The following is a 12,562-nucleotide window of genomic DNA, read 5'->3' as shown; positions in this document are numbered from 1 at the left end:
ATTGGTGTCATCTTTTTAGATCTCTTTTTTGAAAGGGTTGTGTGAACTAATGGCTATCTATTCACACAGCCTATGCTGATTGAGACTTTGTTTTTGACCCATTAGGGCATTCCAGTAAATTCAAGCCCCAGCATTTTAACTACAGTCTTAAATAATTTTGGACCAAAAATTATACACTTCTAAAAGGGTTGTTCTTTTGGCAATTGAAAACAGAAAGATTATTGTGAGATGCTGGTAAAAAATGCAAGGATTTGTGAAATTCTCAACTAGAAATTTAGAACTACCCTTTTGACCTTCAAGAGTCCATAATGTTTTTTGTTTCTTCCAAAAATTGTGTAATGATTTTTAATTTACCATCCGTTTAAGGGAGGGTGGGACTCAATTCCTTAAATGTGTATTTTTGAACATCAAGTCAATCACAAAATTGAAGGTTGAGTAACATAATGATAATATAATTATTACCTAATTAATGAATTATTTGACTATTGAAAATTTATGTCTTTGCATAGGTGTATTATAAAGTCCATAAAAAATCACAATTTTATCACATAGATAATTGGGTGCTAATTTGATAAATGGCTATAATCACATCACGTAAAAAATTAAATTTGAATTTAGAAAAATATTATTGGTATATCTTTGTATACACTTTAAGTTATATAAAGGTGTATCAATAAGAAAAAAATCTCTCATGAGGTACATAGAGACGCATGTGAGGCGAGGGGTATTTTGGTCATAATACTCCTTTATGTAGTTTAAGATGTATAAAGTGATGTACATCTAGCATGATTCTTGAATTTATAAGTTAACTTGGTTAATAAGTGACGTAAAGGTGATGTAAACTCTTACATGAATCTAATTTTTGGGGGGAAATGTATCACTTGAACCCAACCAATCTTTCAATTAGTTCTGGACTTTAGGTTCGGAACCAATCTTGATGAGGAGCATTTTCTTATGTTCTTAAGAAGTTGGGATGGCCCTACCGAAGTGGGAATCATAATTGTGGGTAGAATAGTTTAGATAGGAATAATTCAGAAGAGTCCAAAAATAGTTTAATCATAATATAGTAACCTTAATTTATAGCAACAGCCCAAAATGAAGACTGCTTTTACCATATGTCGGGGTATTTTTGAAAGATTTTAGCATTTTTTTTCCCACACCAAGGGCCCACAAACTTATTGGGTTTGGTTTAACTATTAATTTCTTGTTTATACGAGTTAATTACATCTAAATTATAATAAGCAAGTGCTAATGAGGTGCTTATATTCGTACGGTAGCAGTAGTCACATCTCACATGCACTGACAACTAAATCTGTTATTTAAATTCTAATTTTATAATAAATAACATAAAATATTTTATTTAAAATTAAACTTATATTTTTATTCGTATATTTTTTCATGTGATTATCCAAATTTTATTTTTGAACTTATATTTTTAAGTCAAATTAACTCATATTTTATTTTTTTTTCGTTATTTTAATTATACTTATGTATCTATATTTTTGAATTAATTTAATTTATATATGTTAAATAACGAGATTAAATTGACTTGAAAATACAAATATAAAGATATAATTAAAATAAAAAAAATTAAATTATTACAAAAATAATAATAATATATGGACAAAAATTTAAATTTGACACATACATTAGGGGTTGAACCATCAAATAAATGGCTCAATGTTCAATGCATTGTAGCCTTGGCTTATGTGTTCACCCGTCACACCTCGCAATCTCTATCACCATCTTTTGGAAGGTTGTCCTAATGGCTAGTTTTCAGTTTTGAAACATCTTTTGTGGCCATCTTAGACTACAAGTGGAAACCTAATCTATGATCTTGTAGCATTCTCCAAAGAAGATTGATGATCAATCAATATGGAAACAAAGGGGCATTCATACAAAGATGTGTTCTTGAGATTGAAGGGAAGACAGAGACCCTAGAATCCTTAAATCTAGAGTTTAAATCCTGCTTCTGCAAAACTTTCTCCAGCTAGTTGTTGGCTTCACTGGATTTGTCTTTGATGTAAATTGCTGGGGTGTGATTTGATGGTTGTGCTTGATATGTAATCGATTGATGATTGAAAAATGGATCAGATAGAAGCCCATAAAACAGATCACATGACGAACTGCAGATCATGAAACAGTTCATTTCAAGTCTCACATTGATATTCAGAACTAAGGTTAATGAAACAAACTGAGATCAAATGCAGTGAAAGTAGAGAATAATTTTCACAGAACATGACCATTCTTCCTTCCTTCTTAACCAAAGCCTGCCTCTCTTCTACCATTGCAGAAGCAAAGTATTCCCGTCACCATGAGAATCATAGTCAACCCGTACCATCTTCTTCATCAGCAAAACAGCCTTCTCTCGAGCTCTCACTGACCCTCTAACCGAGAGGTCTGCAAGAACAGAGGTGAATTCGGGCAGGCTCAGAGCATCCCTCACACACTCGTCGCTTTCATCAAACAAGCGGATAAGTATTTCAGCAGCACCTTCCTTGCTGAAACTGCATCTCCCTTGCAACACTTCCAGCATTGAACTTACAACCTGAGGTGTCTTCCTAAGGGCAGTCAATCCTTCTTCAAACCTGGCAAGGAGACAGAGGATAGCCAAAGAAGTCCCGGCTAGGTCCTCACCTTCACAGTTTTCCACAATCTGCAGAAGCACCTCAACAGCTCCAGAACGGACAGCGAGTGTGCAGTTTCCATGGAACTGGACAAGCTCCGCCAAAGAACTAAGCAGGTAGTGGGAGGCAGGGCAGCGAGGCCCTGAAACTGCCTCCACAAGTGTCTCAATGGTACCTGCTACCCCAAACTTGGCCTTATTCTTATCTAGCATCGCCAAGCTGCATATCAGGGAAGTTGCTAATTTGCTCAATTCAAGGGAAGCCGAGGAGAGAATCATAGAATTGAGGTGTGATATGGTTTCCATATCTGCAAGAGACTGCTTGAGATTAGGGTTGAGGGAGAGATTGAAAAGAATGGACAGGGACAGAAATTGAACGTTGGGGGATGATGATTTGGATAGGTTGATAAGGGTAGAGATGGCTCCATCTGTTTGTGCAACCAAGTTCCTGTTCTGGGGACTGACTTTGGTGACGGAAGCTAGGGTTTGGAGGGCTTGCTGTTGAACTTCATCAGTGTCGGACTCAGCCTCGGAGAGACACTGAAAGATAGCATCACCAATCCGAACAGATGTCATGGTTTCAACCGTCTCTAACTGATGCCTAAGGGTTCTAGGAGCAGCATATAGCATGTTTAAACTGCGTTGTCTATCAAGATCATTCATTACCTACCTCCATTTATTAAATGGTTGTAAAACATTGGGACAAACTTTAGTTGGTTCCAATGTTCAGTTCCATTGGAATGAACGTTGTCATGTTATGGATTGTCTATTTCCCTTAAAAGTTTCCCTAGGAGTATATTTGGGATATTCTCAAGGGCCAGTTGGAGTAATCATCAGTAATCTATTAACTCGTGATTGTCTCCATTCCCCCTTTGTTTTGAAATGTAAAGAAGGTGACAACTGAGCTCCAAGACTCCTAGTCAGCTTCAAGAGACGCAATGAAAAATGCTAGTAGTAAAAATTTAGCCATCTATAGATTTAGAGTGGAATAACAAACAGAAACTATTAATGATTATACCTAGGGAGATAAGGCCTAGAAAACCAATCCTAAAGCAGATTCAAGAAGAACTACGAGGCAAAATATACAACGGAAATTAAAGAATCAGATTGTTTCAAACTAATATGGAGTTTCTGCTGCCATGGTAAGGGATGCATTTGTTTATCAACAGGAAAAAATATGGGTGCCTTGGTGCTTATGTATTTGTGCAAAACACGATGAAAAATCATTCGCAAAATATGTATATCTAGTACATTTTATTTCGAGAAAGAATCAAATGTAGACATCAGTTATTTGAAGATGAAATGAGAAAAGCTCAAGCAAAATCCCAGATGTCTGGTGGTATATGCATGTAAAACCAAAATTTCTACTGACCGGACCCTGAGGTCACAAGAGCAAAGGGTACATCAAAACAAAAGGGTGAGAGCGATTGAAACCATGTTGTGTAAAGAACTCATTTCTCATCTTCTACTCAAGTCTTTTATTCTGGACGTCATACACAGAAAGCCACATGGCGTCATGGCGTGCCATCCAAGCAAGCAAGATCAGTGATGATCATCATCTCCATGACCATCAGGAGTTCCTCCTGGCCCAACCACTTCAAGCTGTGAAAAAAAAAAATTTAAATGTTATTGACCACAAAAGAAACCGTAGTGATAAAAGAGGAGCCACCACTAAAACGAAAACATAGACAACTAGAAAAATAAATATGATTTTACTTTGTTTAGTACAACACCATGGCTTGTCTTCCATGAAGGAAGGGACTACTAACACAATTTATGGATTTGGAGATTGCTTACCATGAAATACTGAGAACAAACAGCGCATTCATGGGGTTTGCCTTTCTCCAGCCAAAACCAAACAACATCATGCTCATCTTCTGTAAATTTACTAAGGAGGTTAGTCCCTGAGTCATCAAAGAAGACTAAAGAGTTCACTGAAAGAAAGGTTTCTTGTAACTAGAAAGATGTTAGTCTAAAAATAATAATAAAAGCAAACAAGCAGGCTTACCTCCCTCGCCACCAGGGCATCCAACTATTCTCTTGTCATAAACTGATTTAACAATAGCGGGCACCTCCTGCAGGTAGATGAAACAACAGAACCAAGTATGAGAGAATAAATGTAAGGAATCAATTCGTATCAATAAAACTTCAACTACAATTACAAATCTGCCCTCCATAATGACACTAATTACTGGTTCTGCGTGGACATATCTGAAAACTGACAAACATATATCCGAACTTTCACTGCAACAGATGGAATGAGGGCAAACAACCTAATTTATCTGGACAATTCTTTTAATCTTTATGACTACTCTTGTTTATGCACCAAAGCTTGCCCAAAAATGAACGTAAATAGATAGACATGTCATTACCAGCTTATAACCTACTAACTTTAATCATACGTGCAAAGGGTTAAAGAGGGGAGTGGGCTAGCAAGCTCTCAGGTAATGGGGCCACTGAGATTTCACCAGAGTGGGCTAGTGAGCTCTCAGGAAAGAACTCAAACAATCAAAAGAGAAAAAGTGGCAACAGAGAGCCATTGAATGAATGTGATTTGGTATGACCAAGTATATCCTTCCAAAAGATAAAAATCCCCCATATACAAGACAACTAGACCTCAGAGGCTGTGTTCCTTCTGAAAAGTAATTAACACGCATATGGCAACATAGGACAGGTGTCTCACTCCTTCAACTGGCAATCAACATCAATCCTTAACTCTGAGGTGCTGGAAAGGTTGTCTTCTTCATAACTGGAAGCAACCAAGAAGCTACTGCGGGTGCTACAAGGTGGCAATCGAGACATTTCTGCCTAATGGAAATGAAACTAAGGTGAGTGATATCTAAATAGAATATGATGCTCAATGAGTATAAGAAGAGCAGTCCTGCACTCATTTACATGAATAAAGGAAATGTACAAAGTTGCGAAAAATATATTGGGATAAAGATAATGAGCCATATTATAAAACCTTGGAAGAGTGATTCAGCAAAGGTTAGAGAATAGACAAAGGCATTTGAAAACCAATTCAGTTTTATGTTCGACTGGTCAACAACTGAAGATGCCTACTTATTGGGACATCTAAGAATTTGTAGATAAACAAAGGGATTTCTATGTAGTAATATAAACTTGAAAAGAAACCTATGACAATGTCCTAATTGAAGCTTTAGTGGAGAGTATTATTGAAAAAAAAAAGTTCAGATTGCTCATATAAAAGTTACTAAAGACATGTATCATCAAATGAAAACATGTGATAGGCCAAGTAGAAGAGATACTAGGACTTTTTTATTACAATTGATTACTCAAGGATCTATATTGAGACTTGTCTCTTTGCTCATGTGATGGATAAACCCACAAAGTACATTCAAGAAACAGGGACTCGGTCTATGTTATTCGTAGTCTTAGATGTTGAGTTTGCCTCGAGTTTGACCAATAGGAGATCAGTGAAGTCTTGGTGATCTATCGACTGGAAGATTTAGAACAGTTAGGTTTCAATTTCAAAGTGTAATTTTTTCTTAGTTTTTGGGGTCTAATTGGAATATCTCCAATGTTGGTTAGTTTCATTGGGGTGTCTGCCCTTTCTATAAATAAGAGTGTAGGGGGAGTCGAGAGTAAAAAAAAGGTTAATTGGTGAGTTCTCAGTTTTCATTTGTGATAGAGTGCTTGAGAAAAGAGAGGCTAAGTGATAAGAATTTAGTCCTTGTGTATTCTTGAGAGAACGAGGGTTTTGTACTCGGGGAAATAGATGAAGGAGAAGGCTTGATGTACTGATCAATTTTCTACTAAATAAAAGACTGCTCTGTGGGTGTTGGACTGGTGGATGTAAGTTTGCCTAAGGGCATTTCGAACCAAGATAATCTCGATTTCTTTGTGTGGTTTGATCTTTTTCATTTACTGTTCTTGCATATTCTTCATTATAACCGATTGTTCTTATTGTCTTTCTGATTCCATGAGTGTGTAAGGATTTGATAAGAGTATTCTTCTCGTGTGTTCCTGATTTGTAAGTCCTAACGACAACAGTAGACAGTATTGTCTTGGTGCATGAGATAAAAGAAGTAAATATTAACCTTGAATTATGAAGAAAAAACTTAAAATCCAAATGATTCACGTTGGGCAGGTCAAAACCAAATATATGAAATATGAGTTTAGAAAAAATTATAACATGGACACTTGGTGAGATTTCAAAATCAAGTTATTCCACGAAAAGATTAATTTAAAACCTTAAATTAATTGCCATTGATGATATTACTCACAAAATCAAGATAGGACGGCTCAAATGGAAGAGTACGTCATTTTATGCAATTGTATATATTTAAAGATAAAAACATGGATAAAGATAGTTAAAAAGCTAAAGTTCATGTCATCAACCCTACTTAGGGGGTTATGGCTTGTGATGTTGTTGATATATTTTTTTATGTCTATAGGATTCTTTCATATCATATTCAAAACATACATTGCAAACAAGTCACCAAAACAATTTGCATTCCAATAACACAACCAGTGGAGTGATCCATAACCTCATGATATATGTACAAGGAATATGAACTAAGAACTTAGATTTGATAGCCAAATCTAGTCGCTAGGAGCAAGTTAAGCTCATCTAAAGTTCATTTCCTACACGTACAAATCAAGCTTGGACAAGATTCTGAAGCTGGATTTAAGCCAAGTTTAGACATCTTGTTAAGCTCACATAAGCCCCACTCATTTTGTGTATCAAAATTGATTTAGAGCATCACCAAAGTGGCATACCATCTGGTGCAAGTACACTCAAGTTTTTATAGGCAAAAATTTCTTTTTGTACTACCTACCTCATGCATTTGCACGTCCTACATCTTGTACCACTAAACAGATGGTAAGCCAAAACCAATTGGCAAGAAGATACTTTACTCCTATGTTACTGTAACACCATAAGTCCTCACCCAAAAGTGTTACTTGAAGGTAACTTATGGGCTCAAGGGACCAAGTAATATACACCCCCCCCCCCCCCTCTTAATACCTGGCATCCTTGCCAAGCTGAAATTCCATATCTCGATCTAACCCAAAGTCAGTCTTAGAACACTTTCCTAACCTGTACCCACACAGTAGCAGACTTGGGTTGGCTCTAGTACCACTTATAACACCATGGGTCCTCTTCCAAAAGTGCCACTTGAAGGAACTTATGTGCTCATAGGACCAAGTAATATACCCATGACCTCCCCAGTAGACTATCAATGTGGGATTAAAGTTGTGACAGGTACAATTTATAAATTAGGTTAACCAATCAACATTGAAATGGTCTCAAAAAATATACCCCTCAAGGAAAGTAGATAACTAGTGTTGAGCAAAAAGCCAAACTCAAAATGCTCAACACAACAAGATGAGGTTGAGAATGATAGGAACCCAATTAGAAAAATTCAAACAGCAAGCAATTATCAACAACTATCAGGATTCCCAGCCAAGAAATTAACAAAATGAAAAGAAAGTGGACTTTCGAGAGGTCTACACTCTCCCAATATCCTTACTAAAATATTCCCCCCTTCTACTCTATTTGCTTCTCTTATTTATAGGAATATGTTGCCCCCACATGCCCCCTCTCTTTGCTCTTCCCATTCTACCCCTTAACTGAATTTGTTAGTCTGCACATGCACCAATTGGCCTTCTCCTATTTCAATTCCTATTCTGTCCTTATTGCTGATAGCGGAATATTATGGGCTGCCTATCAATACTCCCCCCCCAACTTTCACCTTGTCCTCAAGGTGAAAAACAGGGAACCGTTGTAGGGTTCCCAGGTGGTCCAAGACCCACTTGGGCTTGGAGTATGTGAATCTTGTCGTCAATTTGCTGGGCTACTTCCGTGATTTCCGATAGACTCGATAGCTATAACACCCTAACTTCTGCCCTGATTTTTGGCTTCAACCTGTTAACAAATGTGCCCTCCAGTATGGTCACTGAAACTTCTCCCACCAAGGCCGCCAAAATCTCAAAGAGGAGGCGGTATTCCCGCACTTCCAGCCGCCAATTTCCTCCAATTCCACCCTCGAACTCCCTGCCCATTTCGATTCCAGGTGATCCCTCGAAATTCTGGGTAAATTCCGAAGGTCTATCTCCCTCCTTCGCTTTGCTCTTCCGCTCTCGCTCTTGATCCACCCACTTTGTCCTCAAGTATGCGAGCTGGTCCAGCCTGATTGCTACATTCCTTTCCATCAATTGCACCTCCCCTCTTATGGCATCGACTCCCTTCTGCATCCCAACTCTGTCCGACAAATTCACCATTGGGATCATTAGCTGGTTTCTCAGCAACCCCTTCAGCTCTTCCCAGCTTCTCACTCTTCGTCTCCGTTGCTCGCACTGGACCCAAGAAAGTGCAGCATCCTCCACACACAGTGTTGCTTTGTCCGTCTTCTCCTCGTCAGCCAACACTGCAACTTCCAACTCCCCAGCCGGAGGCCAGTGTGATGAGGCAGGGCTGGGCATCACCCATTTTTGTGCCATCATCGAAGGAGGCAATTTCACTACCCGTTGGTGATTCGAAATTGGGGATGAAGGGGCCTGACCTTTGTTTGGGCCGGGTCCAAAAATACTTCCACGAATCACTAGATTCATCTCCTCAATTGGTTGGGCTAGGTCCATCATCTGCTCCAGCCCGATCGGCCTCGACACCCTCGTCTCGGCTCGAATGACTGGCTCCATTCCGTTGATAAAGTGGCCCTCCAGCAACGCCTTTGGCATGCCTGTGAGCGGTGAGGCCAGAGTCTCGAAGCCAAGGAGGTAGTCCTTGGCGAACCCCCATTGTCGAAGCGCAAGGACCCTCTCTTCCACCGTGCCTTCCTGCACGGGCCTGAACCTATTCCTCAACATCGCCTTGAGCTCCTCACCCGTCGTTGTCTTTGCTCCCACTAGAACTGAGAAAGAGCAGCTCCTTCAAAACAAAGAGCCGCTGAGTCCAGCTTCTCCGCATCGGACAGCTAGTTCACAATGAAGTAGCGCTCAACCCTAAAGATCTAGCCATCTAGATCATCTCCCTCGAAGATGGGTATTTTCAGGCGTCTCCCATGGTACTGCTGCCTTCTGATGCCATTGACCCAGTCGCCCCCTTCGCCACTTCTCCCTCTAGCTACCGGCGTTCTCTCCCTTGACAAGGGCGAACCCGCAGGTTGGTCTTCCTCATCTCACTTCCCCTTCCTCCCTTTCTCTTGCTCATCCCATCGCGCCATTAATAGGTTGAATCGGTCCATCATCCCTGTCATGCTCTTTTCAATATTTTGCACCCTCATGACCTCTGCCTTCACCGATTCTATACTATCTTGTAAACCCGCCATACGCCCCTCCAGCTCACCCACTCTTTCAAAAACAGTCATCCCCATGGATCGATTGCTCTGATACCAAATTGATAGGAATCCAATTAGAAAAATTCAAACAGCAAGCAATTATCAACAACTATTAGGATTCCCAGCCAAGAAATTAACAAAATGAAAAAAAAGTGGACTTTCGAGAGGTCCACACTCTCCCAATATCCTTACTAAAATATTCCCCCCTTCTACTCTATTTGCTTCTCTTATTTATAGGAATATGTTGCCCTCACATGCCCCCCTCTCTTTGCTCTTCCCATTCTACCCCTTAACTGAATTTGTTAGTCTGCACATGCACCAATTGGCCTTCTCCTATTTCAATTCCTATTCTGTCCTTATTGCTGATAGCGGAATATTAAGGGCTGTCTATCAGAGAAATATTTACCACTTTGTATTTCAGCTTGAACCAAGTTGAATCCAGACTAGTGGTTGCTCTAGCCAAACACGAAAGGTTGGCATTGGCTCCTAGCTCAATTTCATCCAAGAAACACAGACTGTGTAGATGATCATATATTCCATAAAATTATTATATCACATGCCATGCCCGAACATTTTCCACTAAATTTTGTTGTACTTACTATCTCTTTTGCTACAAACTTCTTTCATTACATCCACTCTTCTCACGTACACGTTTTTTGGTCCTTTCTCATTATATCTAAATTTTCTTAAACATGTCCCGCACATCTTATCTTCAATAGGTGTTATTCCAATCTTATTATGAATAACTTCATTCCCAAATCTATTTTTTCTTGCATGATTGAACATTTCTCATTACATTCTTATCTCAATTACATTCATATTTTACACATTAATGTTTAGCTTCCCAACACTTGTATCAACAAAACTAGTCTAGCCATCTAATAAAACCTCTCTTTTAACTTCAAACGATTTTATAATTACATAAAATACTAGAAAAACTTCTCTATTTAGACCATCGTACCTTCAACTATGCAAAAACATGGCAAAACATAAAGATACAGATACAGTTACAGAAAAAGTGACCATTGAAGAAGTTATTCCAAACACAAAGAAACTTCACTCACCTGGAATTTTGAAAACATACTAAAGAAGGATTTCATTAAGGATCTAATTAAAAAGAAATATACCTTTCCTTTTCATTTGAGGTGATTTTGTGAGAATCTACAATAACTACGGGTGACAGTCTACCACCAAAACTTAAACCAACACCAGAGCAATATAATATACAAATAATTTTAGCATAGGGTATTCCCAAATGAATTAACTGTCAATCCGCGACATCATTAAAACCCACATGTAATAATGACTTACTCTGATTACATCCCTGTAGAAATAATTTCAAATGAACTCAACTAATTTATGACAAATAGTCGCAGCAAAAGTACAGACATACATATATATATAAAATTGTTATATATATATATATATAAATAAAAAATAAAAACAAATCATCATTAAAGTCGATAAGAAATCACAGTCCGAAACAAGAATCGATCAATCAAATAATTTTCTAACCTTGGTGCCAAAAGGCCCAACCGGATAGTTCATCTCCAGAATATTCCTTCCCTAAATGAAAGAATTCCAATAACATCACAATCAATTCTCCTTACAGTACAATCAGATGCGCACCGCGCACGTAACATATATCTGGACTGAAAAAATAACAGAACACCTCGAGCTCAGCCACGATTTCTTCGCGCTCGTGCCCCGTAGCAATCGGCATGACATCTTCAACTCTCTTTCTCCCTTTCAAAACAGCGCCCGCCATCGTCCAATGTCATAATCCCAAACCAAATTCAGAACATCGGGAATAAAAATAAAACAAATATGTACTATCTATAAAATATAGAGGGGGAGGACCTACCGGAGTCGGACAGCGAGCGGTGAGAGAGAACAGCAGGATTTTGGTGAAAATGCGTGGGGTGTTGGGACGAGGCAGCGGAGGTGGAGGATCGAGCGGAAAGGGCAGGCGATCGGTTGAAATGCCGCCATGAGGCTAGGGTTGGAAGCCGAGTGGAAGCTCTTCTCCACATTGTTACTTTTCTGTATTTACGGTGCTGGAGCTTTGATCTGACCTGACTGACACAAGTTCGGTGACGATAATTAATAGGAATAGATTTATTGATTTTCTGTTTTTTCTTTTTAATTTCACGTAAATATTCTTTAAATTTTGACTGATAGTTTTATATTTTTTTAAATATTATCTAATGACACATATATTCAATAAATTTTGTGAATTATAATAAATTAAAAAATATTATACGATAATTTAAATAAATAAGAATCATGCTTTTTGTACATCATTTATGTACGTTTTGAACTACACATAAATGACATAAATATTCCTTATCTCATTGCACCTCATCACCTTGGACGGAAATATTTTAGACATTGATACATTATTATATAGCTCAAAATATACACAATGATGTAATAATAATATTTTTTAAAATATAAATATATAGAGAACAAGCCAACCGTTTTAGTTTGGTAATTAAATTTCCACCCCATCATCCAAAGAAAGATCTCATCGCCAACAAACCAACAAAAGTGGGTAGAATCCGCTTCTAAGTTCCTCTTTCGTAGGGAGAGAGTGAAGAGAGTTAATCTGCCGATCATCGCGGGAAAGAGAGGA

At 38.3% G+C, this 12,562-nt stretch overlaps 2 protein-coding genes across 2 annotated transcripts; both read right to left on the bottom strand.

Moving 5' to 3' along the window:
• Window positions 1-2,281: 2,281 nt before the first annotated feature.
• On the bottom strand, window positions 2,282-3,289 carry LOC127812834 (uncharacterized). The gene has a single exon (XM_052353360.1). The coding sequence runs from the start codon at window positions 3,287-3,289 to the stop codon at window positions 2,282-2,284; it is 1,008 nt and encodes a 335-aa protein (XP_052209320.1).
• Window positions 3,290-3,849: 560 nt separating this feature from the next.
• On the bottom strand, window positions 3,850-12,007 carry LOC127813471 (cytochrome c oxidase subunit 5b-1, mitochondrial-like). Its single transcript, XM_052354435.1, has 6 exons — window positions 11,792-12,007; window positions 11,600-11,673; window positions 11,443-11,493; window positions 4,635-4,701; window positions 4,424-4,503; window positions 3,850-4,228 (listed from the first exon to the last, which is right to left on the bottom strand). Exons 1-6 carry the CDS (start codon window positions 11,958-11,960, stop codon window positions 4,169-4,171), a joined length of 501 nt encoding a protein of 166 aa, XP_052210395.1. The 5' UTR covers window positions 11,961-12,007; the 3' UTR covers window positions 3,850-4,168.
• Between the last annotated feature and the right edge of the window lie 555 nt (window positions 12,008-12,562).

The sequence above is a fragment of the Diospyros lotus genome, chromosome 11 (genome assembly GCF_014633365.1).
Source record: "Diospyros lotus cultivar Yz01 chromosome 11, ASM1463336v1, whole genome shotgun sequence".
In the NCBI taxonomy this organism is placed as follows: domain Eukaryota; kingdom Viridiplantae; phylum Streptophyta; class Magnoliopsida; order Ericales; family Ebenaceae; genus Diospyros; species Diospyros lotus.
The sequence above is the reverse complement of the archived record's forward strand: the minus strand, read 5'-3'. Positions and strand labels throughout refer to the sequence as shown.